At 43.9% G+C, this 26,561-nt stretch overlaps 9 protein-coding genes across 9 annotated transcripts; 3 read left to right on the forward strand and 6 right to left on the reverse strand.

The window, feature by feature from the left end:
• Positions 1–1,076: 1,076 nt before the first annotated feature.
• AOL_s00173g316 (uncharacterized protein) lies at positions 1,077–3,380 on the reverse strand (the record flags this gene model as incomplete). The annotated part of the gene is made up of 6 exons (XM_011128058.1): positions 1,077–1,543; positions 1,597–2,471; positions 2,545–2,605; positions 2,678–3,010; positions 3,084–3,249; positions 3,354–3,380. The coding sequence occupies 6 exons, from the start codon at positions 3,378–3,380 to the stop codon at positions 1,077–1,079; spliced, it is 1,929 nt and encodes a 642-aa protein (XP_011126360.1).
• Positions 3,381–3,962: 582 nt separating this feature from the next.
• AOL_s00173g317 (uncharacterized protein) lies at positions 3,963–5,495 on the reverse strand (the record flags this gene model as incomplete). The annotated part of the gene is made up of 1 exon (XM_011128059.1): positions 3,963–5,495. The coding sequence occupies one exon, from the start codon at positions 5,493–5,495 to the stop codon at positions 3,963–3,965; it is 1,533 nt and encodes a 510-aa protein (XP_011126361.1).
• Positions 5,496–7,009: 1,514 nt separating this feature from the next.
• Positions 7,010–8,251, reverse strand: AOL_s00173g318 (uncharacterized protein; the record flags this gene model as incomplete). The annotated part of the gene is made up of 6 exons (XM_011128060.1): positions 7,010–7,049; positions 7,148–7,236; positions 7,296–7,842; positions 7,923–8,013; positions 8,088–8,123; positions 8,197–8,251. 6 exons carry the CDS (start codon positions 8,249–8,251, stop codon positions 7,010–7,012), a joined length of 858 nt encoding a protein of 285 aa, XP_011126362.1.
• Positions 8,252–10,972: 2,721 nt separating this feature from the next.
• AOL_s00173g319 (uncharacterized protein) lies at positions 10,973–14,209 on the forward strand (the record flags this gene model as incomplete). Its single annotated transcript, XM_011128061.1, has 6 exons — positions 10,973–11,614; positions 11,772–12,201; positions 12,324–12,448; positions 12,523–13,269; positions 13,334–13,675; positions 13,757–14,209. The coding sequence occupies 6 exons, from the start codon at positions 10,973–10,975 to the stop codon at positions 14,207–14,209; spliced, it is 2,739 nt and encodes a 912-aa protein (XP_011126363.1).
• A 1,096-nt stretch (positions 14,210–15,305) lies between these two features.
• On the forward strand, positions 15,306–19,016 carry AOL_s00173g320 (uncharacterized protein; the record flags this gene model as incomplete). Its single annotated transcript, XM_011128062.1, has 2 exons — positions 15,306–15,642; positions 15,721–19,016. The coding sequence occupies 2 exons, from the start codon at positions 15,306–15,308 to the stop codon at positions 19,014–19,016; spliced, it is 3,633 nt and encodes a 1,210-aa protein (XP_011126364.1).
• A 147-nt stretch (positions 19,017–19,163) lies between these two features.
• Positions 19,164–19,967, reverse strand: AOL_s00173g321 (uncharacterized protein; the record flags this gene model as incomplete). Its single annotated transcript, XM_011128063.1, has 1 exon — positions 19,164–19,967. One exon carries the CDS (start codon positions 19,965–19,967, stop codon positions 19,164–19,166), a length of 804 nt encoding a protein of 267 aa, XP_011126365.1.
• Positions 19,968–20,375: 408 nt separating this feature from the next.
• Positions 20,376–21,638, reverse strand: AOL_s00173g322 (uncharacterized protein; the record flags this gene model as incomplete). The annotated part of the gene is made up of 3 exons (XM_011128064.1): positions 20,376–21,064; positions 21,158–21,336; positions 21,412–21,638. The coding sequence occupies 3 exons, from the start codon at positions 21,636–21,638 to the stop codon at positions 20,376–20,378; spliced, it is 1,095 nt and encodes a 364-aa protein (XP_011126366.1).
• Positions 21,639–23,980: 2,342 nt separating this feature from the next.
• Positions 23,981–24,591, forward strand: AOL_s00173g323 (uncharacterized protein; the record flags this gene model as incomplete). The annotated part of the gene is made up of 3 exons (XM_011128065.1): positions 23,981–24,042; positions 24,151–24,460; positions 24,538–24,591. The coding sequence occupies 3 exons, from the start codon at positions 23,981–23,983 to the stop codon at positions 24,589–24,591; spliced, it is 426 nt and encodes a 141-aa protein (XP_011126367.1).
• Positions 24,592–24,974: 383 nt separating this feature from the next.
• Positions 24,975–26,110, reverse strand: AOL_s00173g324 (uncharacterized protein; the record flags this gene model as incomplete). The annotated part of the gene is made up of 5 exons (XM_011128066.1): positions 24,975–25,194; positions 25,279–25,356; positions 25,443–25,760; positions 25,946–25,985; positions 26,071–26,110. 5 exons carry the CDS (start codon positions 26,108–26,110, stop codon positions 24,975–24,977), a joined length of 696 nt encoding a protein of 231 aa, XP_011126368.1.
• Positions 26,111–26,561: the final 451 nt, after the last annotated feature.

Raw genomic sequence — 26,561 nt, forward strand, 5'->3', positions numbered from 1 at the left:
ATCAGTTCACGCAGGCAGGGAATAATAACACGGGTCTGGGTGAGGAATTCAGAGGCAAAGAGGTAACGAATTATATATATTCGTCGATTATTACGCGTGTCAGCTTGCAATTGAGCCCGCTAAGTAATATTAATTGTGGCGGGAAGCATAATTAATCCTCCCTGTCCTGTCCTGCACCAGGTCATTCTTTTACACCGCCCTATCTTTCCTCCCAAGATAACTAGTGGGACAACATTGATCGCCTCAGCTGTAAGGTATCTCGTGTAACTTCTGTTCCCACTTGTCCTAGCACGCTACTGATTATACATATCAAGATTTAGAGGTTTGTCAGAAAGATCAGCTTAGTTAGACCAGCCTGGTTGGTTGGATTGTTCCACTGCGTCGGGTCTCGCTAGTTCGAAACGACCCAGGATCCGGCCTACTGAACGCCAGTCTTTGAGTCTAGCACTCAACCTTGGCTCGAATATTAATAAAACTCTCGTGGCTGTCCGATGGTACACAAGAGCTCCCGCGGTATCCATTTGCAATCCGGCCGGTGGCATCCTACGGATTTACATTTACAGCTTGGTATATCCCTGCCCGACCTCCTTGAGGATCTATTAATATTCAACTAAGCCCAAGTACTCTAAAGATTTATACAAAAGAATTAGAGGTTAATCCAAAGCGAGGAAGAAAACATACTGATGTATAAGTCGTTGGGTGGTTAACATTGGCTCCCGAGTATAGTACTCGAGGTATACAAAATGTGGATGATTTCTCACTAAAAAGTAGATAGTATCGCCATATCTACCTAAGTAGGTATAGAGATACAACCCCAACGCCGACCTTTAACCTTCACTTAAATTCGTCTATTGTTTCAGTCACAGGATGCATTCCCAACAGGCTCAAAAATCCTTCCGAAGTATCTTAGTTCTATAGTTAAATTTGGTTGCAAAATTTCAGGGTTTATAAGACTTAGTTAACAGGGGCGGAATACCACATCTACAACACATATCACTGGACTAATCAGCCTCGTGTGGGATCAGTTTGGGCAAAAACAACACATATGAAATAGGGTTCGGACCAGACGAGAATTCTCAGAGTCTTCGCGGGACGCGTTCTTCATTTTCGAAAAATCCCCGAAACCCCCCTCTTCTTCTTTCGATATCCTGCTGGGTGGATGATGAATAGGTGTACGGTCGTGGCGCTTGACCTTGACCTTGAGGCCGAGCCTGAACCTGAACCTGAAATTGAACTTGGGAGCTTGGTAGTCCAACGCCACCGCTTGGGCCCTGCACCGTCTGTAAATAGTTGTCCTCCCTATAAACATCCTCACGTTGAGTAGATTGGGATTGTGGCGCTTCCGCTCCGCGGTAGCTCGGTTCTCCAGGTTTTGGAAGGACTCTACCTGTATCCTGAATTCGTGAGCCTTGTGCATATCTAGTTTGGGCATTGGGCTGGTGCCATGCGGTTTGATCGTTCATAGCCGGCTTCGTGGGCTTCGGGATAGGGTAAGGCAGTTCAGTGTCGTGGTACCTATCATCTCCTACTCTACTGAGGAGGTCTAAACATTAAGCTTTAGATTTAGGTCTATGATTTAAGGGCAAGATTACATACCGTCCATCCTACAAGGAAACCCGCTAATTGGGTAATATTCTTTGTCGTCATGAAATCTGATATATACCGCTTGCCATGATTTAATGTTTGATGTAGTGATTATATGATTTACTTCAAAGATAGCATCATGACCCCTAACCCTTCTGACAGTATCCTGGTTGAAGGGAAGCTTATTGTTCTCGTTGACTGCATCCAAGAGTGAGTCCTGATTCGAAGAGAAAAAGTAAGCTATTTTGGCTACTAGGGTCTTGACTTCGGTTGAATGATTATCGAGTCGACATCGAATAACTCCAGGAAGATGTAATAAAGTAGCCCCTTTCCCCTTGTCATGTCGCGGGCGGGACGTAGCTTGAAAAAAGAATAATTTGGCAAGTAGACGATGTGCAACAGAATGTAAATATCGGTAACCACCTTTTGGGGTCATAGGATCGAAATAGCGTTCTGTTTCTTCTTGTAGAACCTTAAGCTGCCTCACATCATCGAGTTTACATCTTTTAATCGGTAGATTAGCGTTAAGGCGATGATGCGTTTTAGTGTCGTACTTTTCTGCCCCTTTGTCTTGTTTAAATTCCTCCCATACAACCTCTCCGTTCAAGTTTTGTAGGAAGGCTTGGATTATGTCTCTGACCCAGCTTCGATTAAAAACGAAAGATGGTTCCCACAGCGTGTAATTTTCGAATTTTCCTGTCCCTAATGACAGCAAAATATCCGTTCGCTTTGAGTCCTTGAGTTCCGGCCATATCTGTTTGGCTTCGTTTAATGCCCAGTTGATAGGATTGTTATTCTTTACACCACCATCTATATAGAAGTCTTGACTTGGACCCGATCTGACGTAGCGGCTAAAGTAAACAGGTGCAGCAGACGTACAGAGTCCCCTAGTCCCAACCCCAACGAATGTTAGATCTAAATCCATGAGCTGAATAGTTTTAAATTTTGGATGATACTCACGCTTCCCATGCTGCAAGATCTTGTTCATCATTGTCCTCTCTTTCAAAGTCTGGTCGTTGTTCTGCCAGGGCGCATGATTAGCGACATGCACAATTTATAAATATTTCCTACAAGGAGAAATTAATATACTTACCTGGGACTGTCCTGTTGTAATTTGCAACTGTACTAGCGATTTCTCCTTTCTTTACAGTCGTTACGCCAACATGCGTAATCGGTTGTTTTCCAGTCTGCATAGGGCTGCCAAACATAGACAGATCTTTCCCGTCGATAGATAGAATTTCCTTCACCCGCGTTTTAAGATATTCAGTACTGTACAAACTATCGTACCAGTTAAAGGCAAATCCTATTTTCTTAACAGTTTGACCTAATGGTCCGAAAAATGTGTTTTCGCAGATGTTAGTAAACTCTTGGAACATGGTATCGAGACTGAGGCCGCGTAGGCCTAGTCCTAGTGCGATAAGCCCACCTAACACAACCCGGGAGGTTAGAATATCGAATTGATATATGATTGTTGTCAATTTGGAACATTACCAACTCACCAGTGCTTGTACCAACAATCAAGTCAAAAAAATAGCCAATGTTAATCCCGAGTCCAGTTATATCCATCAAGCGCTTCAATATCACGAGCTCGATGATACCTCTAACACCCCCACCATCTAATGTTAGAACCCGGATACCGGCACAAGGAGGAATCGATCGGATCGTCTGAATTTGTTGAAAATTGGCGTTGCACAGGAAACATTGCGATATATCGTAAGCTAAATGGACTATTCTCGATGGCGTAGCAAAATCTCGGACACACGTCGTACATAAAGCATGGCCGCATGGGAGAACATGATGCGGTATCGAACGCAAGCAAGTAAAACATGATTTGTAACTTTTGCAACTATTCCAGAATGATTTCATTTTCTGCTGTGAAAGAATACTCAGTCGTTGAGCACGTATAAGCTTTTCGTCGTCTGGACGCTTCGCTCCGCCATCCCGCCAACAGAGTTGGTTATGAAACATTATGAATGAAGCTTTAATGTCACCCAACGCTAATTGAACGCAACTCGAAATGTCCTCGGGGATAAAGGGACCTCTACCGATTCCTTTTTTAATTGATTTGTGCCCTTCGTGATGGTGCTCATACTTGATAATACAGTTTTCATCACCATCAGTAAATTCGCAGCGTTTGTGAGAGCGATAAAATCGAGTAATGCCGCCGAGGCATGTTTTCAAGAACTGGAACTCTGTTTCAAATGTATACTGCGGTGGTAAGGCTAGTAGTAGGTTAACAACTAATGTCTAACTTGATGGGATTTAAGTTTTATATTTACCTCTTTGGTGGTCCCTTAACGATGCATTGATGAGGCTTGAAGCTACAATTTCCCCAAAGAGCTGAGTTGACTGAAGATTACTGGTTTCTTCCATACACTTCATAAGAACCAATATGTGGTCAGACATTTTCCGAGGTTCAACCGCCCTTTGCGGGCGATTTTGTACATATCGAATGGCCCATCAGATGTTGCGAAATGGTGGAAGGCCAGGTCGAATTGACTTGAAAGATCAGTAAAATTAAATCTGTTATAACTTTCCTTCTTCTTGGTTTGCGCTTCTTTAGAACAGCTCAGGATGGTATGTCGTAAAAGACGGTATTTGGATAACATTAATTCTGCTGCGACACCCCGATCCTTCCGTCTCGGAATGTAGCACACTTCGATTCTTTGAAAATACTTCTTGACTAGCGCGTAAGTCGTAAAAATTTTATTACTGTCCCTTGTCGAATTGATTCGGTCAACCGCCTCGGTTAGGAGGGACGACTCCCGCCAACCAGTCTCTGGAAGCTGTTCTAGCATACTATCCCGAGCGGAAAACTCCTGACTTTCCCATTCCTTCTGCCAATTGCTAGGTTGGTTTATTACAACCACCAAAGCTTTATAGGGCTCCATGTTGACCGAATCTGCTTCTCCGCGAGCGGCCCACTCTAGAAGACGTATTATATCCTTCGAAACAGATGCGCTTCCATCCATTACGTAGCATATAACATCGCTGAAAAGGTACATGAACTGTGGATATAATCCATCGGTTATGCTTTCGCGCTTGTGCTCTCCCCTCTCGATTGTCCATTTCCTCCTAAATGGCATATCCTCATGAGATCTGTTTAGATCCATCCCGCTAACCGCTTGGGCTTTCGTATGAGTATTGAAGCCTTCGCAATCGGCAAAAAGAATAGGACTTCGTTCGCTCAGTGTTTGGGGATCGGCGTAGAGATGTATACCCGCGCTGGTCGGGGTTAAGTTAAAGTTAGGGTTTTGAATCGCTGTTACTGGTGTTTCGAGCGAATTTAATCGTAAATCATTGATGCTCAAGTCATCAGGATTGAATGATAGCCCCGCTGTTCTTGTTGATGTCTTGATCATAGCTCTGATTAAAGTCGACTTGCCCTTCCCAGTGTCACCGATAAAAGACACTATACTAGGAAATTGATTCTCCGCAAGTTTTCCCTGAGCGCTCAATCTTTGGAATCGGTCGGTGACATAAAGAACACCACGGCGAGGGTCGGCTTCGGTGCTTTCCGCTATAAACCAGCGGGCAACCCTGTTATCTTCCTCATGGAGTCGACGTTGCAGAACGATATCCGTCTCCGTCGAGAAAATTGCAGATAGATGGCTCTTGATCTTGGCATCATTCCGGAGCCTTCTAGCAGATTTAGGCTGGTGTTGAATATCATCCGCCTCGCGGGGAAGTAGAGACTCAAAGCAGGTGATATGACGAGGATTAGAGCATGGGAATTTGGTCTTGCATTTGCGACACCAATCAGCGCAGAGGACTCCATATATATCTTCGGAGAGTACAAGGTGAGAAATTGCGGGACATGAACATATCCTTAGAGACTCATCCACAGATGAATCAGGGACCTCTCGGCCACAGTCGCTTCGCATACACTTGTAAAGGTGCCGTGGCTCCATTTTAAGCGGTACTTATTCGCGGATATCCTTAATTATTATGTTCTAGTCTTCCGATGTATCTCGAAACCGCCTCGATCAATGTATGTATTCATACAAAAGCTATCTTGACCGAGTTGCAAAATGTGACAATACGCTACTAATATATTATCGATAGGTATACCGTAGGTGAGTCAAGGGTAAATACTAAATATTTAAATCTGGGACCCTCTCGAGTCACCAACCCGTAGTAATATCCCTTAAAATTTTTGAACGAAGGCTAGGAAAGTACGAGGGAAGCGGGGTAATATGATGGACCAATTATATTCTATCTTTATGAGCCGCATGCATATGGTACGGCGATTACCGTGATGTGCATATACTTCTAATATATGAATATCCTAAGCCTCAAATTTCAGCGCCATTCAGCCCACGCCGCCACGAACGCGTCGCCTTTTGAATGTAATATTTGTCAGCAGAATGTAATCAGTGACAGAAAGAGTCTGTTAAAAATTGCCACTCCGTCCTTTGGAAAAAGAAGGTTTTCTGCACGCGGGAAGCCCGTACATACGAAGATTGCATGAGCCTGACACAGGTCTTAAGCTTATGAACATGATGTAATGAGGCTCTTTAGATTTACGAAGGCCATGAGGGACGCGGGATCGAGGCCAGCTACTTTCATCAGCTCTCTCTCGGTCAAGACTACTAGTATTAAGCTGGTATGTGACCCAGAGCGGCACCGTACAGATTTCTGAGCTCCTTATTTAAAATCTCTGTTAACATGTTGTTAGCTAGCGCTAATGATATATCAACTAAGTTTACGTTTAAATTTTCGTAAGCCGTATCCTGTCAGGTTTACTAGATCGATCTAGTCCTATCCTAATCAATCCAAGACATGCACTAGGGGCGGAAGAAACTAATACATGTACATTCACCTAGTTCCTAAAAGCCCTTGTATCTGCTCATCCATCCTATATACAAAACTGCAATATTAACCCAGTGCGTAAACTATAAACAAGATATATTGACGGACGTCATTAAATTGATAAAAAGTAATTTCTACATATAAGAAGAACAAACTTGGCCCGACTACAGGTATACCAAGATCCAACTGCCGAAGGCCTTTAGATTCTCTTTAATCCCGAGAGAAGAGTCTAGTGGGAGGTCACCTCTTCTTTCACTCCCAGGTAATCTATATTGTATTTCAAAATCCTTGACTTTTCCAGCCTTGTAGCTCCTGGGTTCCTTAAGTGCATAAAACAGGGCCAAGGAAGCAAAGAGAAAGACCTAATAAAATCTTTCGTAGTTAGTATCATCTCTATGTCGTGGTTATTTTGCCCCTCTTTGCTTTTCCCGTCCAAATATCAGGATTTGGGGTGATTTTTGTACGCACGCTTATATACGATGCAACTATCCCACCTGCATCAACTGGTTTCTTTAGCATGGCGGGAAGACCACTTGTAAGAATCACAAAAGCACAACCAATGAATCCAAAAGTCGCCCTCACAGGCTGGAAGTGTGATTTGTATGCATAAAGGTTATTGCTCGCTCGTAGCTTGTCTGGCGCCACCTGGTTTTCTAGTTGTCGAAGGCTTTGGGCCCGTTAGCAACAGATTCGTGGGTATCTGCATAGAGAAAAGGAATAGAAATTGTAGGTTAGATTAGATAATACTCACTGGCGATAGTATCTTATGTAAGAGAGGCAGATGCAGCAGTTGACAATTTGCGCTGACACAACAGCATTTGTTGAAAACTTCCTAAAGACCTATCGGGATAATGTTAGCTTCTCGGTACGAAAATCCTATAGATTGGTTCATTATATACCTCAGAAGGCTCTTGCCATATTCCCACGATGGAAACAAGTGCTACAATCCAACCAGTTCCCACAGCAGCCGACGGAATTCCCTGCAGGGATTTCATTCGACAGGTAACCTTGAGTCTCTTTTGAAAAGATTTTGGCCATACCATATCTCGCTTTGCTAGCGAATAAAGAATTCTCGAGGAAACATAAAGTGAATTTACCGCAGATGCAAATCCTGAAAAGACGAAAAATGCGTTTAAAATATGCGGCAGGATAGGTATTCCAGCTTCGATGATGGCAATGAGGAATGGAGATGTAGCGCTTTCGCTTTTCTCAAAGCCATCATGTAGACGAGGATCCCGCTTAAGGTTTGGATTTGTTGACCAAACTGGGAACGACATAGCAGTTATGCTAGCAAGGTATAGAACGATCACTCGAATATAGATCTTTCTCGTTCCGACTTTAATACTTTCGGGGCTTTTCGCTTGGTCCAGATATTTTGCCTCGCCAACAGCTACAGCTACTATTTCCATCCCCACATAGCTGAAAAGTGCAGCGCTGAGGACATTGCTAAAGTTTGTAGCATTTTTCTGTTTAGTTAAGGATAATGGTAGAATTGTAGAATGATACCACCATGAGGATATACTTACAGTGTTAATAGGAACTGCCCAGCTGGGCCAGATATCGTTCTTGTCCCCAGTTGAAACTCATTTAAGAAAGGGCCATTAGTTGAGTGCCATGCTATTCATTTGGAAACTTAGATTTATATTGCACGAAAAGCCTTAGTGGAGATCTTGGAAGACTAGTTGACCCACCAGCAGAGAAACCGATTCTATTTTGACCAGGTCTGGCTATATCAGGAAAAGGGATTATTAGGTCATAGTCGAATTTAAATTTTTGAGCTACCAAGACTAGGTCGCTTACCATTTCCGTCGGCAATGATAAGCATCAAAATTATGAGTCCGCAGAGTACCAGCATTTTGAAGTACCCAACAACTGCTTCGATTTTTCCGTATATCTAAAATCTCATTAGTATATATCCGAATTACTCTTTCGATGTTTAATTACGCTATTTGATTAGGAGCTCCAACCTTTATGGGGATTAGGTTAATAGGTAATAACAAAACCCAAAAGAAAAATATCCAAAACGTCCTGGGAAGCTTGTCCGCATTGGTAAATCGCCATCGAATATTCTTATCATAGGCAAATTCCATGATGTTTGATATCTCAACTATCTGAGTTGGTACTACAATAGCGTAGCATGCCCTACATTGAAGCATTTACCATCGTTACATCAATATATGATAAACAAGCCGGAATACTGCAGCCCTCCAGATCTAGCTCTAGGCAATTCGGCACCCGTTAATGGGTACGGATTTGCTTAGATTAGGTCTCAAAAGCAAGGGTTCGGAATCTACCTACCAATACAGCCATCCAACAGCAAATCCCACATGGCTTCCAAGAAACCGAGAGGGAAATTCTACCAGGATCCCTTCAACGGGTAATACAGCGGTCATTTCGCCTAGGGTCGCTATCACTGACCAATAAATCAGGCCCCCGATAGCATAGCCTAGTAGTGCGCCACCTGGGCCTGCATCTCTAATCATGTGTCCCGTCGTGAGAAATATCCCTAATAGGAGTTTAAACCATCTTAGCGGGTTTAAAAATCTTTGCAAGTAGCGGTGCTGATCACAATCATGTAACGTTTAGGAGCCAGTGCCTTGTATTATCGACATTCGAGAATAGCCGGTATACGGTGCGATAGTCCAGAAATGTGACAAAGCCAAGGCCTGTAGCTAACTCACCTGTTCCAACAACTCTATATGTATAGCGGACATCATCAGCTGAAAGTCAGGGGATGATATTAGTGCACCCCGAAAGGGGACGATTTTGTAGATGTGACGTCAGTACTTACCCAGAGAATGCAATCATCTGATATATGGGTCCAATGAATGGAATAGTCAGCTTCTGTTCTAATTATCTAAAGCTATGAAAAGGTTCCTTGAGGCTTTGAGGAGCATAGCCTTCAGGCCCAGGTGCCCTAGAGGCCAAACATACGTTTATCTGTCGCTCTGTCAATGCACGTCTATATATATTTCGAAAGCTCAATTGTTAGCCCTAGCACAACTTTTGAATTAATATATCGTATAAAATAATGACCTTAGCCCTGATGAAGACGGCACGCCCTGGTTAGGCGGCCCGGAGCCATTCATCGCAGAGGTTTGATTATTCGCATTCCCGTTTGTAATGTTTTGTTGAAAGGTGTTCAATGGTATAGCTGTGCCATTTCCGAAGTTTGGAGGACCGTTCGACATGATGTATACAATATTAATATTAATTTAATAATTACAAAAGCTGGATATATCGATAAACCGTTTATATGATCATAATAGCTATATAGAAGCTTGGGCCCAATTCGTGAAAGTTTTGGTCTAGTGGGAAGTTGATCGCGGAACAACCAGCATTTTAAGGGTCTTTCAATTAAGTAAACCCTCAAGATACTGGTCTTTGCATGAAGGTCTAGCGCCCTTGTAAGACATATGCATGGACATGGGCTAGCTAGCTTCGGACATAGAGGCACGTGCATGTGTCACCATAAATCCTTCCCTTCTTTGGGCCTCCAGCCTTCTCTCAAACAAGTTTCTCGACTTGCAGGAAGGCTGTTTGTGTTCGAATGTTGCATTTTTCATTTGCATATATTATGTCCCGTCCTGCATATGCAGCTGCGCAGCCGGAATCCCCAATTCAAAAGAAACATCTCGTCAGTTCCCAGCCAATCCAATAGGTCCAATTACGAAAAAAAAAGAATTTTCCGCCAGATTTCTGCGCGCTGAAACGGTATTTCCCGACTTCTAGTCCTCTACAGCTTTTACTCTTTTACCCCAACCGAAAAAACGAACTTTCTTGCATATGAACTGGCAGATGCATCCAGGGATAGAATCCGAAGTTATTGACGACAGAGCTTCAGCTTTCGGGATGCTAAATTGCATATTGATGATACTAGATTCTGATGTGGAATGGCCCAACTCTAGACTCCGCATATGTTCTATACTGGTTATGGGATTAATACGTACGTACGTCTGTACTCGTAAACCTATAAACTTGACAGAAATATTTAAATCTCGCAATGCTTTGGCGCATCGCGTACGTACACATTTTCGTCACTTTCAGACCATGTATGAGTAAGGAAGCGCACTCAGCCTTAAGCCTCTTTGGACCACTTTGCAGAAGTTTGGGGGAGGCTGTCGAATTTTATGTCGCAAAGGAATATTTGCCCCTTCGAATTCTTCTCATTTTCGACCAAACAGAAGCTCGGATTGGCGGCCGGGCACCAATCAGGGAACCCGATGTGGAGACCGGGCCGCCTTGGCATTGAAACTACATAACACAGGTACATGTACATGTACATGCATTATCTGCATTGTTGCTCACGAGCTGAATTGATAGCCTCGAAGTCCGGCTGAAATATTTTATTACAAAAGTGCAGGGTGATGACACAGAGTGCATATACTTTGCAAAAGAATCGCCAAGAAAAACTAGAACACGGCCACTCGTGAGCTTTAGGAATGCACATGTCATCGGTCTGTTATATCCAAAAACTGTTCGGTCCAGCGTCATTAATTATCAGAACCTCGCTACACCTCGAGCGATATTATTCTTACAATTACACCTCAGGGTGAATCTTAGAATGTGAAATCAAATGTCAATTTTCACAATCGCTGGACTATCATCATTCTATAGCCGGCTGGATGGGCGAACAGATGTAGATTCCCTCTGCGAAGAGGCAATCGGAAAATATGTTCTCTCGAGATCGAACTCTGACATCACAGGGACAACTGACCGTGATGGGCCGGCTAGTTTCATAGAGTTGGCGGAAACTATTGGATCCGTCTTTCTACTCCAGCTTGTCCACCAGTTCCGGCAGCCAACCGTCACAACTATCCCGGAATCTCAGGACCCATCATCTGTGCCCCCTCGTTTATACTCTCTTTCACCAGATAAAGTTCCAAGTATTTTAAGGTATTTGCATCAGCAATATCGATCTTTTTATCCTTCTGCCAATGACATCCGGAGAACTATACTCGAGGTTCTATATATTGGATCACGGCTCCTCCATATCAAAGGCGTCCAAGCTCGGCGACGATCACAATGGTTCCACTACCTAGCCGATGCTGTTAATGATCCAGATATTTTCCCTAACGATGGCTCCATGGACGCTTCTATCTGCTTTGGTATCAAGGCATTTCTTCCTCGGCAATCAGTGCAGAGTTCCACGCAGCAGACGTCTCGAGACCTAAGATATTTTGCTGGAGTGCCTTATGGCATCATATCAAATCCTCTAGTATGTCATTTTTAAATTCTAAGTTTCAGTGCTTTTCTTTTCATTTTTCCCTTTATTTTTTTGGTGAGGCCAGTAAATTTCTCTAAAATATTTCGAATTATATTATTACTTATATATGTCTGTTGAATGTATTGCTCGTTAACACATGTCCTAGTAGAATCCTCTCGACTTTGGCAGGGTTCGAAACAATGTTATTGAGATACAGCAACAATCCGGAGCTACCAATGACCAAATTGATGACCTCGACTACTTCTGGTCGATGTGCGATATTCTACTTGTATTAATTGCGGCTTCTGCGGAGCCCTACCGTGCCAGAAACATCGACGATTATAGACGAGAACTTTCCTCACTTGCGGAAGAATGCCACACGAATATTACGAATTTTGCTTACGATAAGCTTAGTTACGTTGCATCATTAGCGGAGGAGGTCTCCCGTGTTGAGACTGCCCAGTCAACGCTAGCACAGCGGTCATCCCTAAGCCGGACTTCGGAATTCCTGCGCAGAAGGGAACTTCTGACAACGATAAATGATAGAAATATGGCAAGAGTACTAGATTCTATCAAGACTCTACGACAAGGCAGTTATAGTAAGCAACTACATTTCACCTAAGCCAGTCTTTCTAATTGAATGTGAAAGAATTGTCTCAAATATCTCTATTTTGAAGGAGATGTCTGCTAATTTCGCGCCGATGGGCATATGGTATTTTAGACATCACAGATAAATTATATGCCTCTAATTGTCCAGAAGGACACGTACTCAACGAAATACAGACGGAAAGTTTTCTCGTGGAGTATGAACGTCGGGCTGGAATCAGGCTTCGAACAAATGAAAACGTACTGAGAACATATGCAGAGCAGTAGACCATAATTACGATGATGGATGCAGAGGCTGACCCAGTTTATATTAGAGTACTCGAGTCGCTATCCGAACCCCGGATGCATATCCATGCCCTGTATGCTCTGAAATCTCGAGGATCGACTACTCGCAGGATCTTGGGAGCCTCACTTCTCTCACTGAGATCACCCAGTTTACGACTCTATCAAGAATTCTTCAAGATGCGAAAGAAGAAGTCTCTAGCGCTCTGAAGGATATGTCTCGCCATTATCATATGGCGGATCAACGACTCGAAGTTAATTTCTCTCGGAATGGGTCATCAAATCGAGTACAGCCAATTGAGCAAGGCACTAACCGGCAAAATGGTAGGTTGAGTGTGGGGAAACCACCAAGGAGCAATGGTCAATCAAGTCAAAGCAGCAGTCCATCAAGTCGCGATAGTATCAGCCGGTCTTCGAATACCCCTCTTCCTAGTCCAAACGGTAGCAGCGGCAGCATTGGTGGACTAAGAAAATTCACATCAACTTTCGGGCTAATGAAGCTCGGTCAAGCCCAAAAGGAACCAGAAATAAATCTTACCCATTTCAATGCAGATCCTATATCTATTTCTACACACACTGGCTCATCTCGTGTCTTTTTCTACGGCAAATCTTCAATATCAATATATTCATACGCCAGTGTAATTCCTGAGCCTCGTGCGAGGATAGAACTAGTCTCGGCTGAGGATTCTATATTACGGTCGATGCCAACGTCCATATCGATTTCACCATCAAAAGATTTCTTAGCTGTGGCGGTTAACCTTTTGAGGGGGAATAGTCAAGTATAACTTCACAGATATCTTTTAGCATGCATGAGAGCCACATTATAACTCTATAATCTTTTAGATTCAAGTTTGGTCGCTAGGGGAAGACGGTTATAGGCCAAAGTTGGCTTGGTATCAGATTCTAGAGGGCATCGCAAGTGGCTTGGTGGTCCACCCGGATGAAAACTTCCTTTTCGTAATTACAAACAAGAGAACGCTGAATGCGTTCGACCTAAGTCAAGGAAGCCGGGTGTTGGATTTTGATATTCCTGCGGAATTTGGGTTTCCGGACGAACTTTCCATTGTTGGGGGGGATATCTTACTATTTCGATGCTTTCCCGATGTGAGCATTGGGCAAATGAAGATTTTTACTTTGGAATTCGGGACGTCAGGATGCCAAATGGGTTGGGATTACCATATTGAGGTTTGTCGAGGCCCTTCTTCTCGCCATCGTATTCGACTATAGTCAGGTATCTATCCACAAATCTAACTTTTGAATTTTTAGTGGCAAGAGAGAGAAAGTGACGACAATGGGGTTTCCGCGCTTAGTCTTTGCGAAACTAAAGCCAGTGGGTCCACGCTCTGTTATAGTACCTGGACGATGTCTGGACAGCCCTCCATAATTCGGTGGGGAGCCCCCGGTATTCCAAGTTCTAACCACCAGCTACACGATGATAGCCTTGGCACTAGGATCCAAGATATGGCAATAGTCCCTAACGCAGATTTTATGGCTCTCATCAACGAACGTGGCGACATCTATCAATACGCAGTTAGAATTGGATCCCGACCGAAACACTTGAAAACTATCACCTTTGGGAGCAGGAGACGTAGCACGAACAATTTCAAGGATCGGGTCTGTCTTAAAATTGACGAGGACCATAATAAAATCATTGTTGCGTATACTAGAAAAGGCCGGGGGTATATTGAAAAGCATGATATGGCCTTTGGTCAGGGTTAGAGTTAGGAGCTCGCCGGCGTTTTGGTGATCATATCGTTAGATAATTTAGCCCTTAGGGCAACTTTGGAGCGTTTAGTTTGACATAGTATATAGACTTTGCATTGTATAATGTATCTTGTAGCTAATTAGAACTCGAAACTAGACTCGATGTATTGTAGAAAGTTCTAGCTCATATTTTTCAGTGGACAGATCGATTATAAATTCGTGAAACCTTGCTGCATCGGGGCAACAGGCCTAAGCTTAGCACGAGGCGATTTGAAGGTGACGATATCTGTATTGTGTTGTAAGTGTTGCATTCGAGTCCATAATGTTCGATTTAGTCGACACTAAACTAGCTTGGCTCAGTGCTTGGTTGTCTAGTTGATTGTCAAATTGGGCTTATATGATCTTGATGATAATATCAGAGTGCTGACAAACCAGCTTGATTGTCAAATACGAGAAAACGACCAGGTACAGTTATCGACACAGATTAGTAATCAGCCTGATTTCTGGGCGTGTTCTGAGGGTTTATCAGACCAGTATACGTATCGAGAATATAGATCCCTAGAATACATCAACGTGTAGAATTCCCATTGCATTGCATCTTGTATGTTATCGAGTTCAAACATCCAAGATATGCTTAACCTCGTCGGTACCTGGCTAACAAACTTTGCAACTTGCCCAAGAATTTGGGCCGCGAAGTTGAACTGGCAAATCCGAGTCGTTAGCCAAGAACAAGTTATCTCACTAAGCCCGAAGCGGCAAGCCCTAAGCCCAGTTTGGTGCATTCTGCGAGCTTCAGAGTCAAGGGTCCTGTCCAAGACCGCCCCCAGCATCCACCATTCCCATGCATTGAGGAGCATATGCATTGTTATCGGATAAAAAAGATATTTCTTCTTCCTTAGTTGGGACTATGGGGCGATCAGCCCAGCCGCCACAAGATGGTTGAAGTTTAGAAAAGTTCGACTCGGGGATTCGTTATCTTCTAGACATCTTATTGTTCTAGACGAGATCAATTGCCTCGACAAGTCATTTAAAAAGCCGATTCTGACTTGTCGCGTGGGAGTTCCGGGCGCTGGTGATTTCGGTTATCGCGTCGGCGCCAGTTTCGGTAGCAATGGAATACGAACTTCGACCGGTAAGAGCCTCTGCCCAGCAAGAAAAATCCGGAGAAATCTACCACCAACCAACACCAGCTTCACCCTCGGATGCTAGCATCTCTCCCATCGAAGGAAATGTCGTCTCCGAAACTGCGAGTATCCGTCAGCATGATAAAGTTGTGACAGGATGGATGCCGCTCGTTCTGCGCCCCTGGTCCCTCTTTATATTCCTACTCGTCTTTATTGGAATCTTCATCACCTTGATCGGATTGTATGTGAGGTCAAAACGGGAGCAGGGACTCAGCAATGAACGGGAGAGTAGGCATTATTTATGGACCTACGGCCCCACTGCCGGTATGTTTTTTTTCCCTTCACAGAATACGGGGTTACATCCGTTCTCTGATGGCACGCTCTGATACAAATTCTGTCTAGTTTTCATCGTCTTGGCAGCGTTCTGGCGGCACCTTGACTACCAGGTCAAACTGCTTATGCCATATGTTGAACTCGCGAAAGGCCCGAAGCACGCAAAGCTCACGGTTATGCTGGATTATATATCCCCTTTCCAACCTGTCGCATTTTGGTATGCGTGTAAGAATCGACACTGGTTGGTTATTCTTTCTGCGACTGCGTTTGCAACATTAAAGATTGCAGTTATCTTTGCTACAGGGTTATTCATCCTGCAAGGGACGGCGTTACAAACTGCGGATAAAGACTTTTTAAGATATCAGAACCAGTTTTCTGCAGTGGGGTTCAAGCCTGATGTTGATGCCCGTGCCAGTTTAACGGTGTTTGGAGTCACTGCACTAAACCTGTCCTACCCGGCGGGGACGAGTCACGACTTTGCAATCCAAACCTTTCGCAATTTTGGTAATGTACCACTGGATAATATTGCGTCCATATCCGTTCCAGCGGATGTATTCTCCGCAAAGCTAGATTGTCAGCCCGCCCGGTTGGAGTGGATCGACGATAGGGATCTGGTCAACGAGATAACACCATTATCTCAGTTTTATAATACAACCGCGTTCGTCCCGGGCTGTACACTGAAAAAGATCAGACTTGATGCACCAGGCTGGTTGGGGAATGATACGCAGCAGGGGTACTATGGAAGGGTCCAGAACTCGACTTGCCAGGAAATACAGGATCCGGTTGCTGCGAACAGACTTTTCGTCGGTATTGCATATTCAACCCGATTCAACTACCTTAATAGCCTGAAGAATTACACGGCCTTCGTGTGTACTCCCTCGTATACAATTCAGAGAAATGAAATCACAATACCACACAACCGTCTCAACGATTACTCTCAGATATCCAGTTTGCGACCGCTAAGCGACGCCTCAAGTATACCGGGATTCACATCAAAAGACCTTACAGATGCGGTCTACGCGGCACTCGCTGCATCATACAGCCAACTGAATAATGGAGGCTGGGACAAGACATTTGACCCATTCTTTACGTTGATGTCCGCAATACAACCTCAGTTGAACTATACTGCTTTCATGGAACCAGACATCCTCAAACCGGCGGCCGAAGATCTTTATATGACCCTCGCAGCCCAGATCGCAGGTAGTTCGCTTACGCAGCCAACATCTGATACCACTATCGTCGATGCCACCGTCTCAAAGATTCAACAACGGCTTATCCTTCGGCCCGTGTCGGTTATTGTCATGGAAATAATTGTGGCAATCTTGATATTCATTACAATCCTCCTGAGTGTCATGATTCCACGGCAGGGCGTCGCACCACGAGACCCTAGCTCCATCGGGGCGGTAGCTACCATTCTCTCCCGCAGTAGGTCACTCGAGCAATCATTATCCGGAACATCCAATCTCTCCGAGAAGGACCTCGAAAACTGGCTGCACCGCTACCGCTTTTATTCAACCGTAGAAGCCACCTCTAGTGGTCGAATTTTCAAAATAGAACTAGCGGATATGCATCCAGACTCGGGTGATAGACAGCGCTACTCCGATGAAACAAAGCTTCCCGAACCCGCTGAGAGAAGTAAATGGTGGAAACCACTCGGTTTGAAGTGGTGGGTTATAATTCCACTAGTGGTCTTTCCTATCGCTATTATAGTCGTCCTAGAAGTTCTTTACCGAAAGTCTGTTCGGGATCAAGGGTTGGCTTACATCCCTGATGGTGGATATGTTCACTACACTTGGGTTTTCGTCCCGGCATTCGTGATGGTTGTCATTGTTACGTTATTTAACATGCTCGACTATGCCACCCGATGTATTGCACCATATCAAGCTATGCGTGCCGACAGCACGGTAGCAAGTCGTGGGATTTTATACAATCCTAATGGAAAACTAACACTCCCCGCTCTCTGGTTCGCCATCAAAGAGAAGCATGTTACAGTCATCGCCACCACATTTGCAGTCTTAATCGCCCCGGTACTTACGATTGCTGTGTCCGGTCTCTTCTACTCACAGTTGGCGGCCAACGCAAGTACCCTTACAGTACAGCAAGATACCTGGTTTAACGTTTCTTTCCCAGATTACAATGTCAATACTACGGATGACATTATTTCGAGTTTAATCGTTAGTGGGAATCTGTCATATCCCCGATGGACCTACGAAGACCTCGCATTTGGGGAACTATCCGTGTTGAATGATACCACAGAAAAAATGGATGCTGCGGATAGCGTTACGGTATCAGTACCTGCTGTGAGGTCGGCGTTGAACTGCTCTATTATCCCTCGGGAAAGGCATCTGGAGCTGCGGTTGGGGCAGGAAGAAACAATCGAACGGGGCCAGAATCTAACAGAGCTGCCAGTATGGGTGAATATCAGCATGCCGGACCAATGCGGAAATTCGGGGACGACATCCAACAATATCACATGGCTGACCGATTTCATCGAGCACCCGCAAACTGGATACTTTGGCCACGTAGTACCTATCTCTTCATTTGAAGGCGAAAACTGTCCGAAGCTCGCAGTGTTCTACGGTAAAATGAACAACAACAGAATCGCGAATTTCTCGACATTGTTTTGCAGTGGATACACGCAGAGCTTGGAGGTGGAGACAACTTTCTTGTTGCCCGACTTCATGATCGATACTACGACACCTGGCGTATCCCCACCTAAAAGGAGGGAGGAAACGGCACGGTGGTTTTCGAACCAATCCGTTTCTATCGAATATAGTTTCGCCACTTTGAAGGCCGATTCATCATCTCCACATATTTTCGACGATTTTATCAGAGGTGTGGTATATGGAAAAAACGGGATGCCACCGGAGGAGCTACTGGATCCTGAAAGGCTTATGGAAGGAACCGCATGGCTATACGCCGTATCTGCCACACAGACACTAAACCAGGACACCCGAATCCCAAATCCAAATGGAGCCACCAGGATTGAGGGCGTGAGCAGGACTAGACCAAGGTCGAGACTAGTACAATCGCTCGTGTCAACTCGAGTATTGCAAGTCTTGCTCGCATTTATAATGTTAACGACAGTAGTGGCTTATATCGGTGTCAAAGCCCGAGAATTATTGCCAAGGGAGAGTAACTCCATTGCCACCGTTGGCGGGTATCTGGCGGGTAGTGATGTCCTGAGACTCGTCCCAGACGGCGCGGAATGGGGCGCAGGTGGGAAAGGAGGCGGGACTGGCAGCGAAGAAGTCTTCGCAGGGTATATGTTTGGCTTCGGGTGGTGGGAAGATACCGAAAGGGCGGGCAGGAGGAGGTACGGGGTGGGGATCGGGAGAGGGGGCGGCAGGACTAGTCCGAGTTAAGACTCTCCCCATTGATTAACATAATCTTTCTTATTTTATACGGTGTATTTCGGTGTGCTCAGGAATTATATTAGACTAGGTGTATGATATAGGTAGTTTTAATAGCATCGAGTTTAGTGTAATTATAGCCTAATGTTTATATTCTTACTATCTTATGTTGCTGACTAGTTTGACGGACGTCCTTTCAAGAGTATACAACATATGTTTAACCACAGGCCGTGCCACTACACCACTAGCCTCACTAACTTCCTCGCGGGCACCTAAAGCCTCTTCTTTGATAACCTTCCATAGCAGCCTCGGGTCTGTAAGTCCCTTCTCCAAGACTTCTTCCTTGACATATCTGTCATCGGGATCCTGGGATGTCAGGAAGGAACACCTAAAGCTGCTATAGCTCAATAACAACCATTTCGCACCCGGGGCTGTCAAATACGCCATATGTAGCGATAATATCACCAATGGATGAATATCTGCGGTAGTTTGACCTCTTCCTTCAATAGCTTCCGCTGTAATCACATAAGGAAGTTCGACGGCTACATCATCCGCACAGGCTATCGCGTCTGCAGTTGACTTGTCGATGATCAGACCAAAACCCCCTTCATCGTCAGCTGATACTGATTTCTCAAACTCCAAGATCTGTTGGGTTGATAATAAATCGAGTGTTTTCCAATTCATGCTCCCATCCTTAGACTCTCCTGCCTCGACAACTATAGATGAGAAATCGACATTATAGATATGACTTGGATCCTTGGCGATATCTTTTAGATTATATGAAAGCGAAGAAGTTCCACAACCTATGTGAAGAACTCGCGGGGAAGGTGCAGTAGAGAGCGTTGATCGAATCGAAGAAAGAAAAGGTTTGGCTGCCGCGGGGAGAAGCCAGTCGAATGGGGAGGGGTTTTTAGTAAAGCGAATATCCCAGTATTCTTTTTCGCCAAAGGAAGGGGCAGTCATGGTGGGCTATCCCTCATTTAATCGAATTAAGATGCAAAGTCGTCGGCCATGGGGTTGATATTGATGGAGCCCGGGAAGAGATAAATTTAAGGGGACTGCCTTGGCCTTAGCCGGTCTAAGATTTAGGCATGCGTACGCATTTAGAAGCCGGCATTGCATCGTATAGATCCTTCTCCCGGACGAAAATACAACAAACTGATAAACTTTTTGTGTTGGTATATATGGTAGGTTTTTGAATATCAAGTTACTGTGGTAAAGTAATCACAAACGAAAGAATGTAGAATATTCCATAAACTCCACTAATCTATGCACTCAATACAGCAAATCTAGTATAAAACAAAAATCCATCCAAACATGTAAATACGTAAGTAAGTATATATATACACCATGAAACTCGAGTGTATCCAACTACCAAAGGGTTCCACTGGTAGCACTGCTTCCATGCTCCATGGTTGGTGTAGGAGCCGTAAAAGTGGTAGGTCCGCCAACAGTTCCATTACCTGGAGTCTCCACCGTAGTCTCCACCGCCGCTTCCAAAGCAGCCGCAATCTCCTTGGCAAGAACTTTATGAACTTGTGTCTTGATATGCAATTTATCCGCCCAAACACCATTTTTAACACCATACTTTGGTTCCTCCTGGAGCTTCCTGATGATGTTATAGCTATCGATCAACAAAATAGAAGAAACGGAGTGTTCATCTCTAAACTGTCGAACTTTCCTAGCGAGGTTACTGTTCCATGATCTTACGATTCCCTGAACTCTAGATGTATCGGAAGCAAAGAGTGGAGCTGTCTCCAGCGGTGGTAGGTTGATGACCAAAAACGCCTTTGCGTCAACATCGAAGTATAGTTGGTCCAGCAACGAAAATTGAGATGTGATCAATTCGTCGATGCGCGGGTCGGTTGAGTTTCCACCGCTGGCAAAGATGCTTTTTACGTCATTAATACCGAACCACGAAGAGTATATCGTATCAACGTTCTGTTGCCATGGTTTTTCTTCGAAGGGGAGGGAAGCATATTTGGACGTATAAAGGTTGAATTGCCCTTGGAAGGAGCGACGGGAGGTGGTATTTTCGTAAGTGTAGTTTAGGGAGGCACCTGTATCATCCTTGCGGTTAGCTATCTCTGATTTCAAGAATGATGGTGCATGATGGTGATATATTTTAGTATCGTGTGAATTGAGAGACATACCAATTCGAGCGAGATTGTAGTTAAATGTAATAGAACTGTTGAACTTCGTGGTGATGTATGGAATGTACGTCGCATTGTATCTGCGCCTGTCATCTACGCCTTCGGGATTTCCGAAGGGGTTTTCGATAGAAGGTTGAATACCGTTGACCGAGAAGTTGGTGTTGGTGTATGAGTCTCCACTGGCGATAGCAACATTGAAGTTAGTATTCACAAGAATAGACTTTAAAATGTACAATACATTTTGAGTAACTTACAAACTAAACCAGTATCTAACGGGCGGCCCCGAGGGGGTGGGAATTGTCGGCATAGACCGAGTAAAGGTCGCAGGGAAAGGAGCGGATGTGGGAGCTATCGAAGTTACAAAAGTGGAGGGTTTGGCGGCGGGGTTTTGGGTTATCGCAGCTGCGGGAGTCTTTACAGCTGTTGGAGTGTTCGCAGTGAGAGTGATGCTGAACAGACCGACGAGTGCGGATAAATGCATTTTGAAGTAAACTTATAAAAAAATATCGATAAAATAGGTTTGAATTTTGTGATAGATAGAATAGAATAAACACCGAAAGGAATGTATATGTGTGTACTAGAATCGAATAGAAGGAGGATTTTAGAATCAAAATATAGAAAGACTCGAAGGAATGTGCTGAATGAATTGAATGTTTTGGTGTAGATCGAATGAATATTGGCTTTTACGATGGTTCACTAGACCTTTATATACATGCACACTCAACTTTCACCAAACATCAACATCTTGACAGTTAACAACAGTAAAATCTGTCGAACTTGCAATCCGTCTGAGCATAAACCGTCGATGTACTCAAATATCACCAATTCGAAAGCCAAGCTTGCAAGACGGGGTTTGTGGAAAAATCGTGTTGCAGGTGTCGTCCCAATGCAATCTCTCGAAACCCGGGGTATAATCGGAATAGGAAAGTGGTAGGAGAAGATGAGGGCGCTCCCACCATCGACAAACATTTTGAGGCTAACCCGGATTGAATGTTGAATAAAACAGTGAAATCTGCTAGAAGTAGATATTTTGTGGAAACTTCTATGCACCCTTTATATTTAACATCTAATTTAAGGAGCAGAGATCAAAAACAGTCGAGAGTCGGAACGCGTGAACGAGAGGCTGATTGCCTGTTGTAACGAAACCAGTGATCCTCTGCTTCTAGAGTATATTTTTCGCTTGATAAATATAATACAAGCATCGTGCTTCATGCGGATTAGTTCGTTTCGACTCTACAGCTGCCAGCCTGTATATATATAGCTATATATAGTGGTTCTTGAATTGTCGAGGTAAGTACGAACCCTTAAGCTTTATATAGCTAGCTTCTATAGATCTAATGGGCTTTGAGTACTTGTATAAGTAGGTATACATGTATTAGTCTCGTATTGTATTCAAATCTACTAGTTTTTACATCATACACTAATTAACTGCCTGTTCTATTAGGTCCCTTTATAATTATAGTATGAGTGGGGCTTTATAAATTAATTTCGAGCATCAAATATACTCCTGTCAGAGGAATACTTGGTATTCCGATAGATACATTAGTATATATATAATCGTTGAAAACTCTTCTCTCATTAGGATGGGTGTACTGACACATATGCATAAAGGTCTTAATTTAAGAAAGTTATGTTCGGATATACAACTTTTTGAAAAACTGCGGAAAATAATTTTTTTTTGCTATTACTGGTTTAGACATTTTGCAGGCAAAAAAGGATAAAACATATACGTAAACAAGTCTCGTATAGCGCTCAAACTCTCTCCCTCATATAAGTAAATTAAGTAAAAAGGTCAGAGGTAAGTAAGTAAGTAGTTACTGAAACAAAACGCTCCGGATCCTACCCCCCCACGGTTGCGTAAACAAATTATTAACATCTATGCAGCCCCCCGAACTATTTAGCCCAGGGATCCTTCCGATCCTCATAACAGCTTGACAACCCGCCGCCGTGAATGCTACGGGAACACCAGTGAAATATCCGGATCCGGTGTTGATCCAGGCCGAGTGTGTGAAGTAGTCAATATCTATACAGTCCGTAACGGAGGGCCAGTGTGTGTAGAGCATTTGGCCGGTGCTGTTTTGTTTATGATATATACTATATATTAGCCACTACTTCTTCATATTGGCTTGGGGGTGGACGGAGAGAAGAGCTAGAGGAGAGGATAATACCAGTTTGAAGTGCCGTATTCGTCTAAAGCTATTGTTTCCCAAGGATATGCCGGGATGGCAAAGGATAGAAGGAATATAAAGAGAAGCATCGTGCTTTTGAGTTTATGATTTTTATATTGTATTATCAAGACGGTGATATTAATATATAATGTTATATAATTCTTTCTTTGTGAGGTTTCGTACAAGTATATAGGTAATCTCGAGATCTCATAGATAAGCCGACACACGATAATTAGAGTCGAACAACGATGATAACGATTATACAAATCTACTTTCTCTATTCTATTTATACCCCCATCGATAAGGTTTTGAAAACACTGATATCATGACTTTTGAAGATCTGAACCTAAATCCTAGATTTAACTTTGTCTTTTTACACACACACACACCAGATGCATCCATCTTTCCCCTCCGATCCTGTTAATAACAAAAAAATTTGAAGAAATTGTGTTGAGAGCCAACAGAAGGTGTGGTAATTAAAGAAACGCCAAGAGAATTTCCCTTTCTGTCCACAAACCTCCAGTTCACCGCCGTCATAATTGACTTACGTTCTAAGTTGAGAGCTATCTACCTACTTACTTGCTTGGTGCTTAAGTATCTTCACGACACCCAACCCCCACAATCGGCTTCGAATCCGTATTAGACTACCGTCAAGATGGCCCGATCTCTACCTTCAAAGCTATTAATAGCATTCTCCTCCATCCTCCTCGCTCACGCGTATGTAACCCCCCTCCTCTTCCTCCTTCAAATACGATACTATACCGTACCATACCGTACCATACCATACCACGTCGATCAAAAACACTAACAAAATGACCACTATAGCTGCTACTCCGCCCACGAACACTCCCTCCTCTCCACCACGGCCGCAGCCGCTCACGACTCCTCTTCTTCCTCTCCACATTCCGCGACAATAACATCAGGTTCAACACTCCCTCTAGATATCACCCTCGAAACTTTATTGTCGGTATCATTACTTTTGGTCGGAATCGTCAGCTCAGGATGGGAATTAAAGCCTATCAGTCTTAGGAGTTACGCCGGTGGAGTTGAGAGTGGAAAGATTTTGGTGGATGGGAAGAAAGGGAAAGGATTGTTTGTGGGGTTGGAGGAGAGGGCTGGATTTGCGGATATCAGGGTATGATTTTTGTCTCCCCCTTTCCCCTTTTGATCTCCTTCCTTGGATATGGAGCTAATTTGATGGTTTTTTTGAAGAAACAACGGAAGGAGTTCACGGATTGGATGAAGACGCAGGGTAGGGTTGAGTGATGGAGGATTGGGAGGAAGTCGATGTTTGTAGATTAGTCACTTGGGTAATATACGGTTTTAATAATACTGGCGAAACCGGAATGGTCAGAAGCATCGATTCATTTGTGTTCCCTTATAATTCTCATGTATGATGAAATCCCAAGAAAGAAAAAACATGACCCCGTTCTAAGGTAGCTACTTAATAAGACAAAGATCCCCCACCATGAAAAAACATAAAAGGCATACAAAGAATCGCTTTCCCCACACCTCCCATTTTCAAATCCTCTCAAACGGTTCCTGATATCATAGAACTGGGAGTAGAAGAGAAGGAGAAGGAAAAGAGAAAAGAGGTGATAGATATAAAAACTTTTTTTTAGTTAACTTTTGGGAATAACTAAAAATATTTACAGCTTCTGCATGGCCTGGACGTCGGTACTCTGGACGTAGTCCTCGAACTCCTCGATCTGTTGCTGGAGCTCGTCGAGGGAGACCTTCTCGTCTTCGACGACCAAGTTGATCTGTAGCTTCTTGATGCCGAAGCCGATGGCGACGAGCTGGGAGGCACCCCAGACGAGACCGTCCTTTTCGATGGAACGGACATTGGCTTCGAGTTCCTTCATGTCACTATTTTCGATCAATCAGTACTCTTTCTTTCTTTATTGTGCTCCCCCTTTATTCTAACGGTAGGAAACCGGGGGGTTAACTTACGTCTCGTCATCCCATGGCTTGACATCCAATGTGACGATGGACTTGGCAGCTGGCTTAACCTTGCCGGCCTTCTTCTTGCTGTATCCCGCCAATAACATTAGAATTTGTCTCTCTTTTCGAAAACAATAAAATAAGTGGAATGAGAGATGGAGAGGGAAACATACTTGTACTCCTCCAACCTCTGAGCCTTCAACTTCTCAGCCTCCTCATCAACCTCATCATCAGAACCGAAGAGATCGACATCATCATCGTCTTCTTCTTCAGCAGCAGCTGGTGGGGCAGCAACGACCTCGGTGGCAGCTGGACCACCCTCTGGGCCGTAGGTGTCAAGAGGAGTGTTTTCGTCACCGGTCAAGGAGCCGAATTCGGCCTCGTAGCTGGTGATGTGGTTGTACCAACGAGCGGCATATGGGTATTTGGAGGCATCTGGAGCGGACGAAACGGCCTTGTAGACTGCGACGTCGGCTTGAGATGGAGAGTATCTATATCGATATAATTAGTACATTTCTTTTGCTTAAAAAAATTATTTCGCAAAGTGGGGTAAATATAGTTTTTTTTTTCTTCTTCCTTTCTTGTCGGTATTTTTTTTTGTTTCCCTTGCGATGGGTTTGTAGACGTAGTGTAAAGTGGATTGGACTGGAATAGAAGAAAGAATAAAAAGACATACCCAGTGATGTAGCTGCGAGTCTCGAGCCAGCTGTTCAAGGCTATAAGTATAGGGAAGTATATGTTAGCGGCAATATATGTAGAGTAGAAGAAGAAAGGAAGAAGACTAATGAGGGGCACACATACCAGACTTGCCAGTATCAGCGAGTAAATCTCCGAAGCCCATTGTGAGAGAAGATTATAAATAAATTACTTGAAGAAGGAGTAGTAAAAATAATAAATTATTTGATGGGTGGAAGTGATGATGATGATGGCTGACGAGAAGAGGTGGTTGATGGGAGAGAGAAAGAGGGAGGATAGTATGGTGGGGGGGGAAGATGAATGAGTAAATATTGGCTAACAACTTAACTATCCTTTCCTTGCTGGGTCCCAAGTCAGTCACTCAAGAGGGGCGGATGAAATGATTTTTTTTTCTTCCAATCAATTTGGCGGGGTGGAGGGTATGTGTTGCACCGCCACATATATCAAACAGGCAGTTGCTTGTTGTCAGGCGGTTGTTGTTTTCCGTGGCTGGTATCAACAGCGTTGTTTGTGGCCGTGCAACCCACAAAAAAAATTTTTTTTCTTTCGTGTATAAATTGGCGGTCCTCTCGACGAAATTCCTCTTCTTCTTTCTT

Source organism: Orbilia oligospora (assembly GCF_000225545.1).
Source record: "Orbilia oligospora ATCC 24927 unplaced genomic scaffold scaffold00173, whole genome shotgun sequence".
NCBI classification, from domain to species: domain Eukaryota; kingdom Fungi; phylum Ascomycota; class Orbiliomycetes; order Orbiliales; family Orbiliaceae; genus Orbilia; species Orbilia oligospora.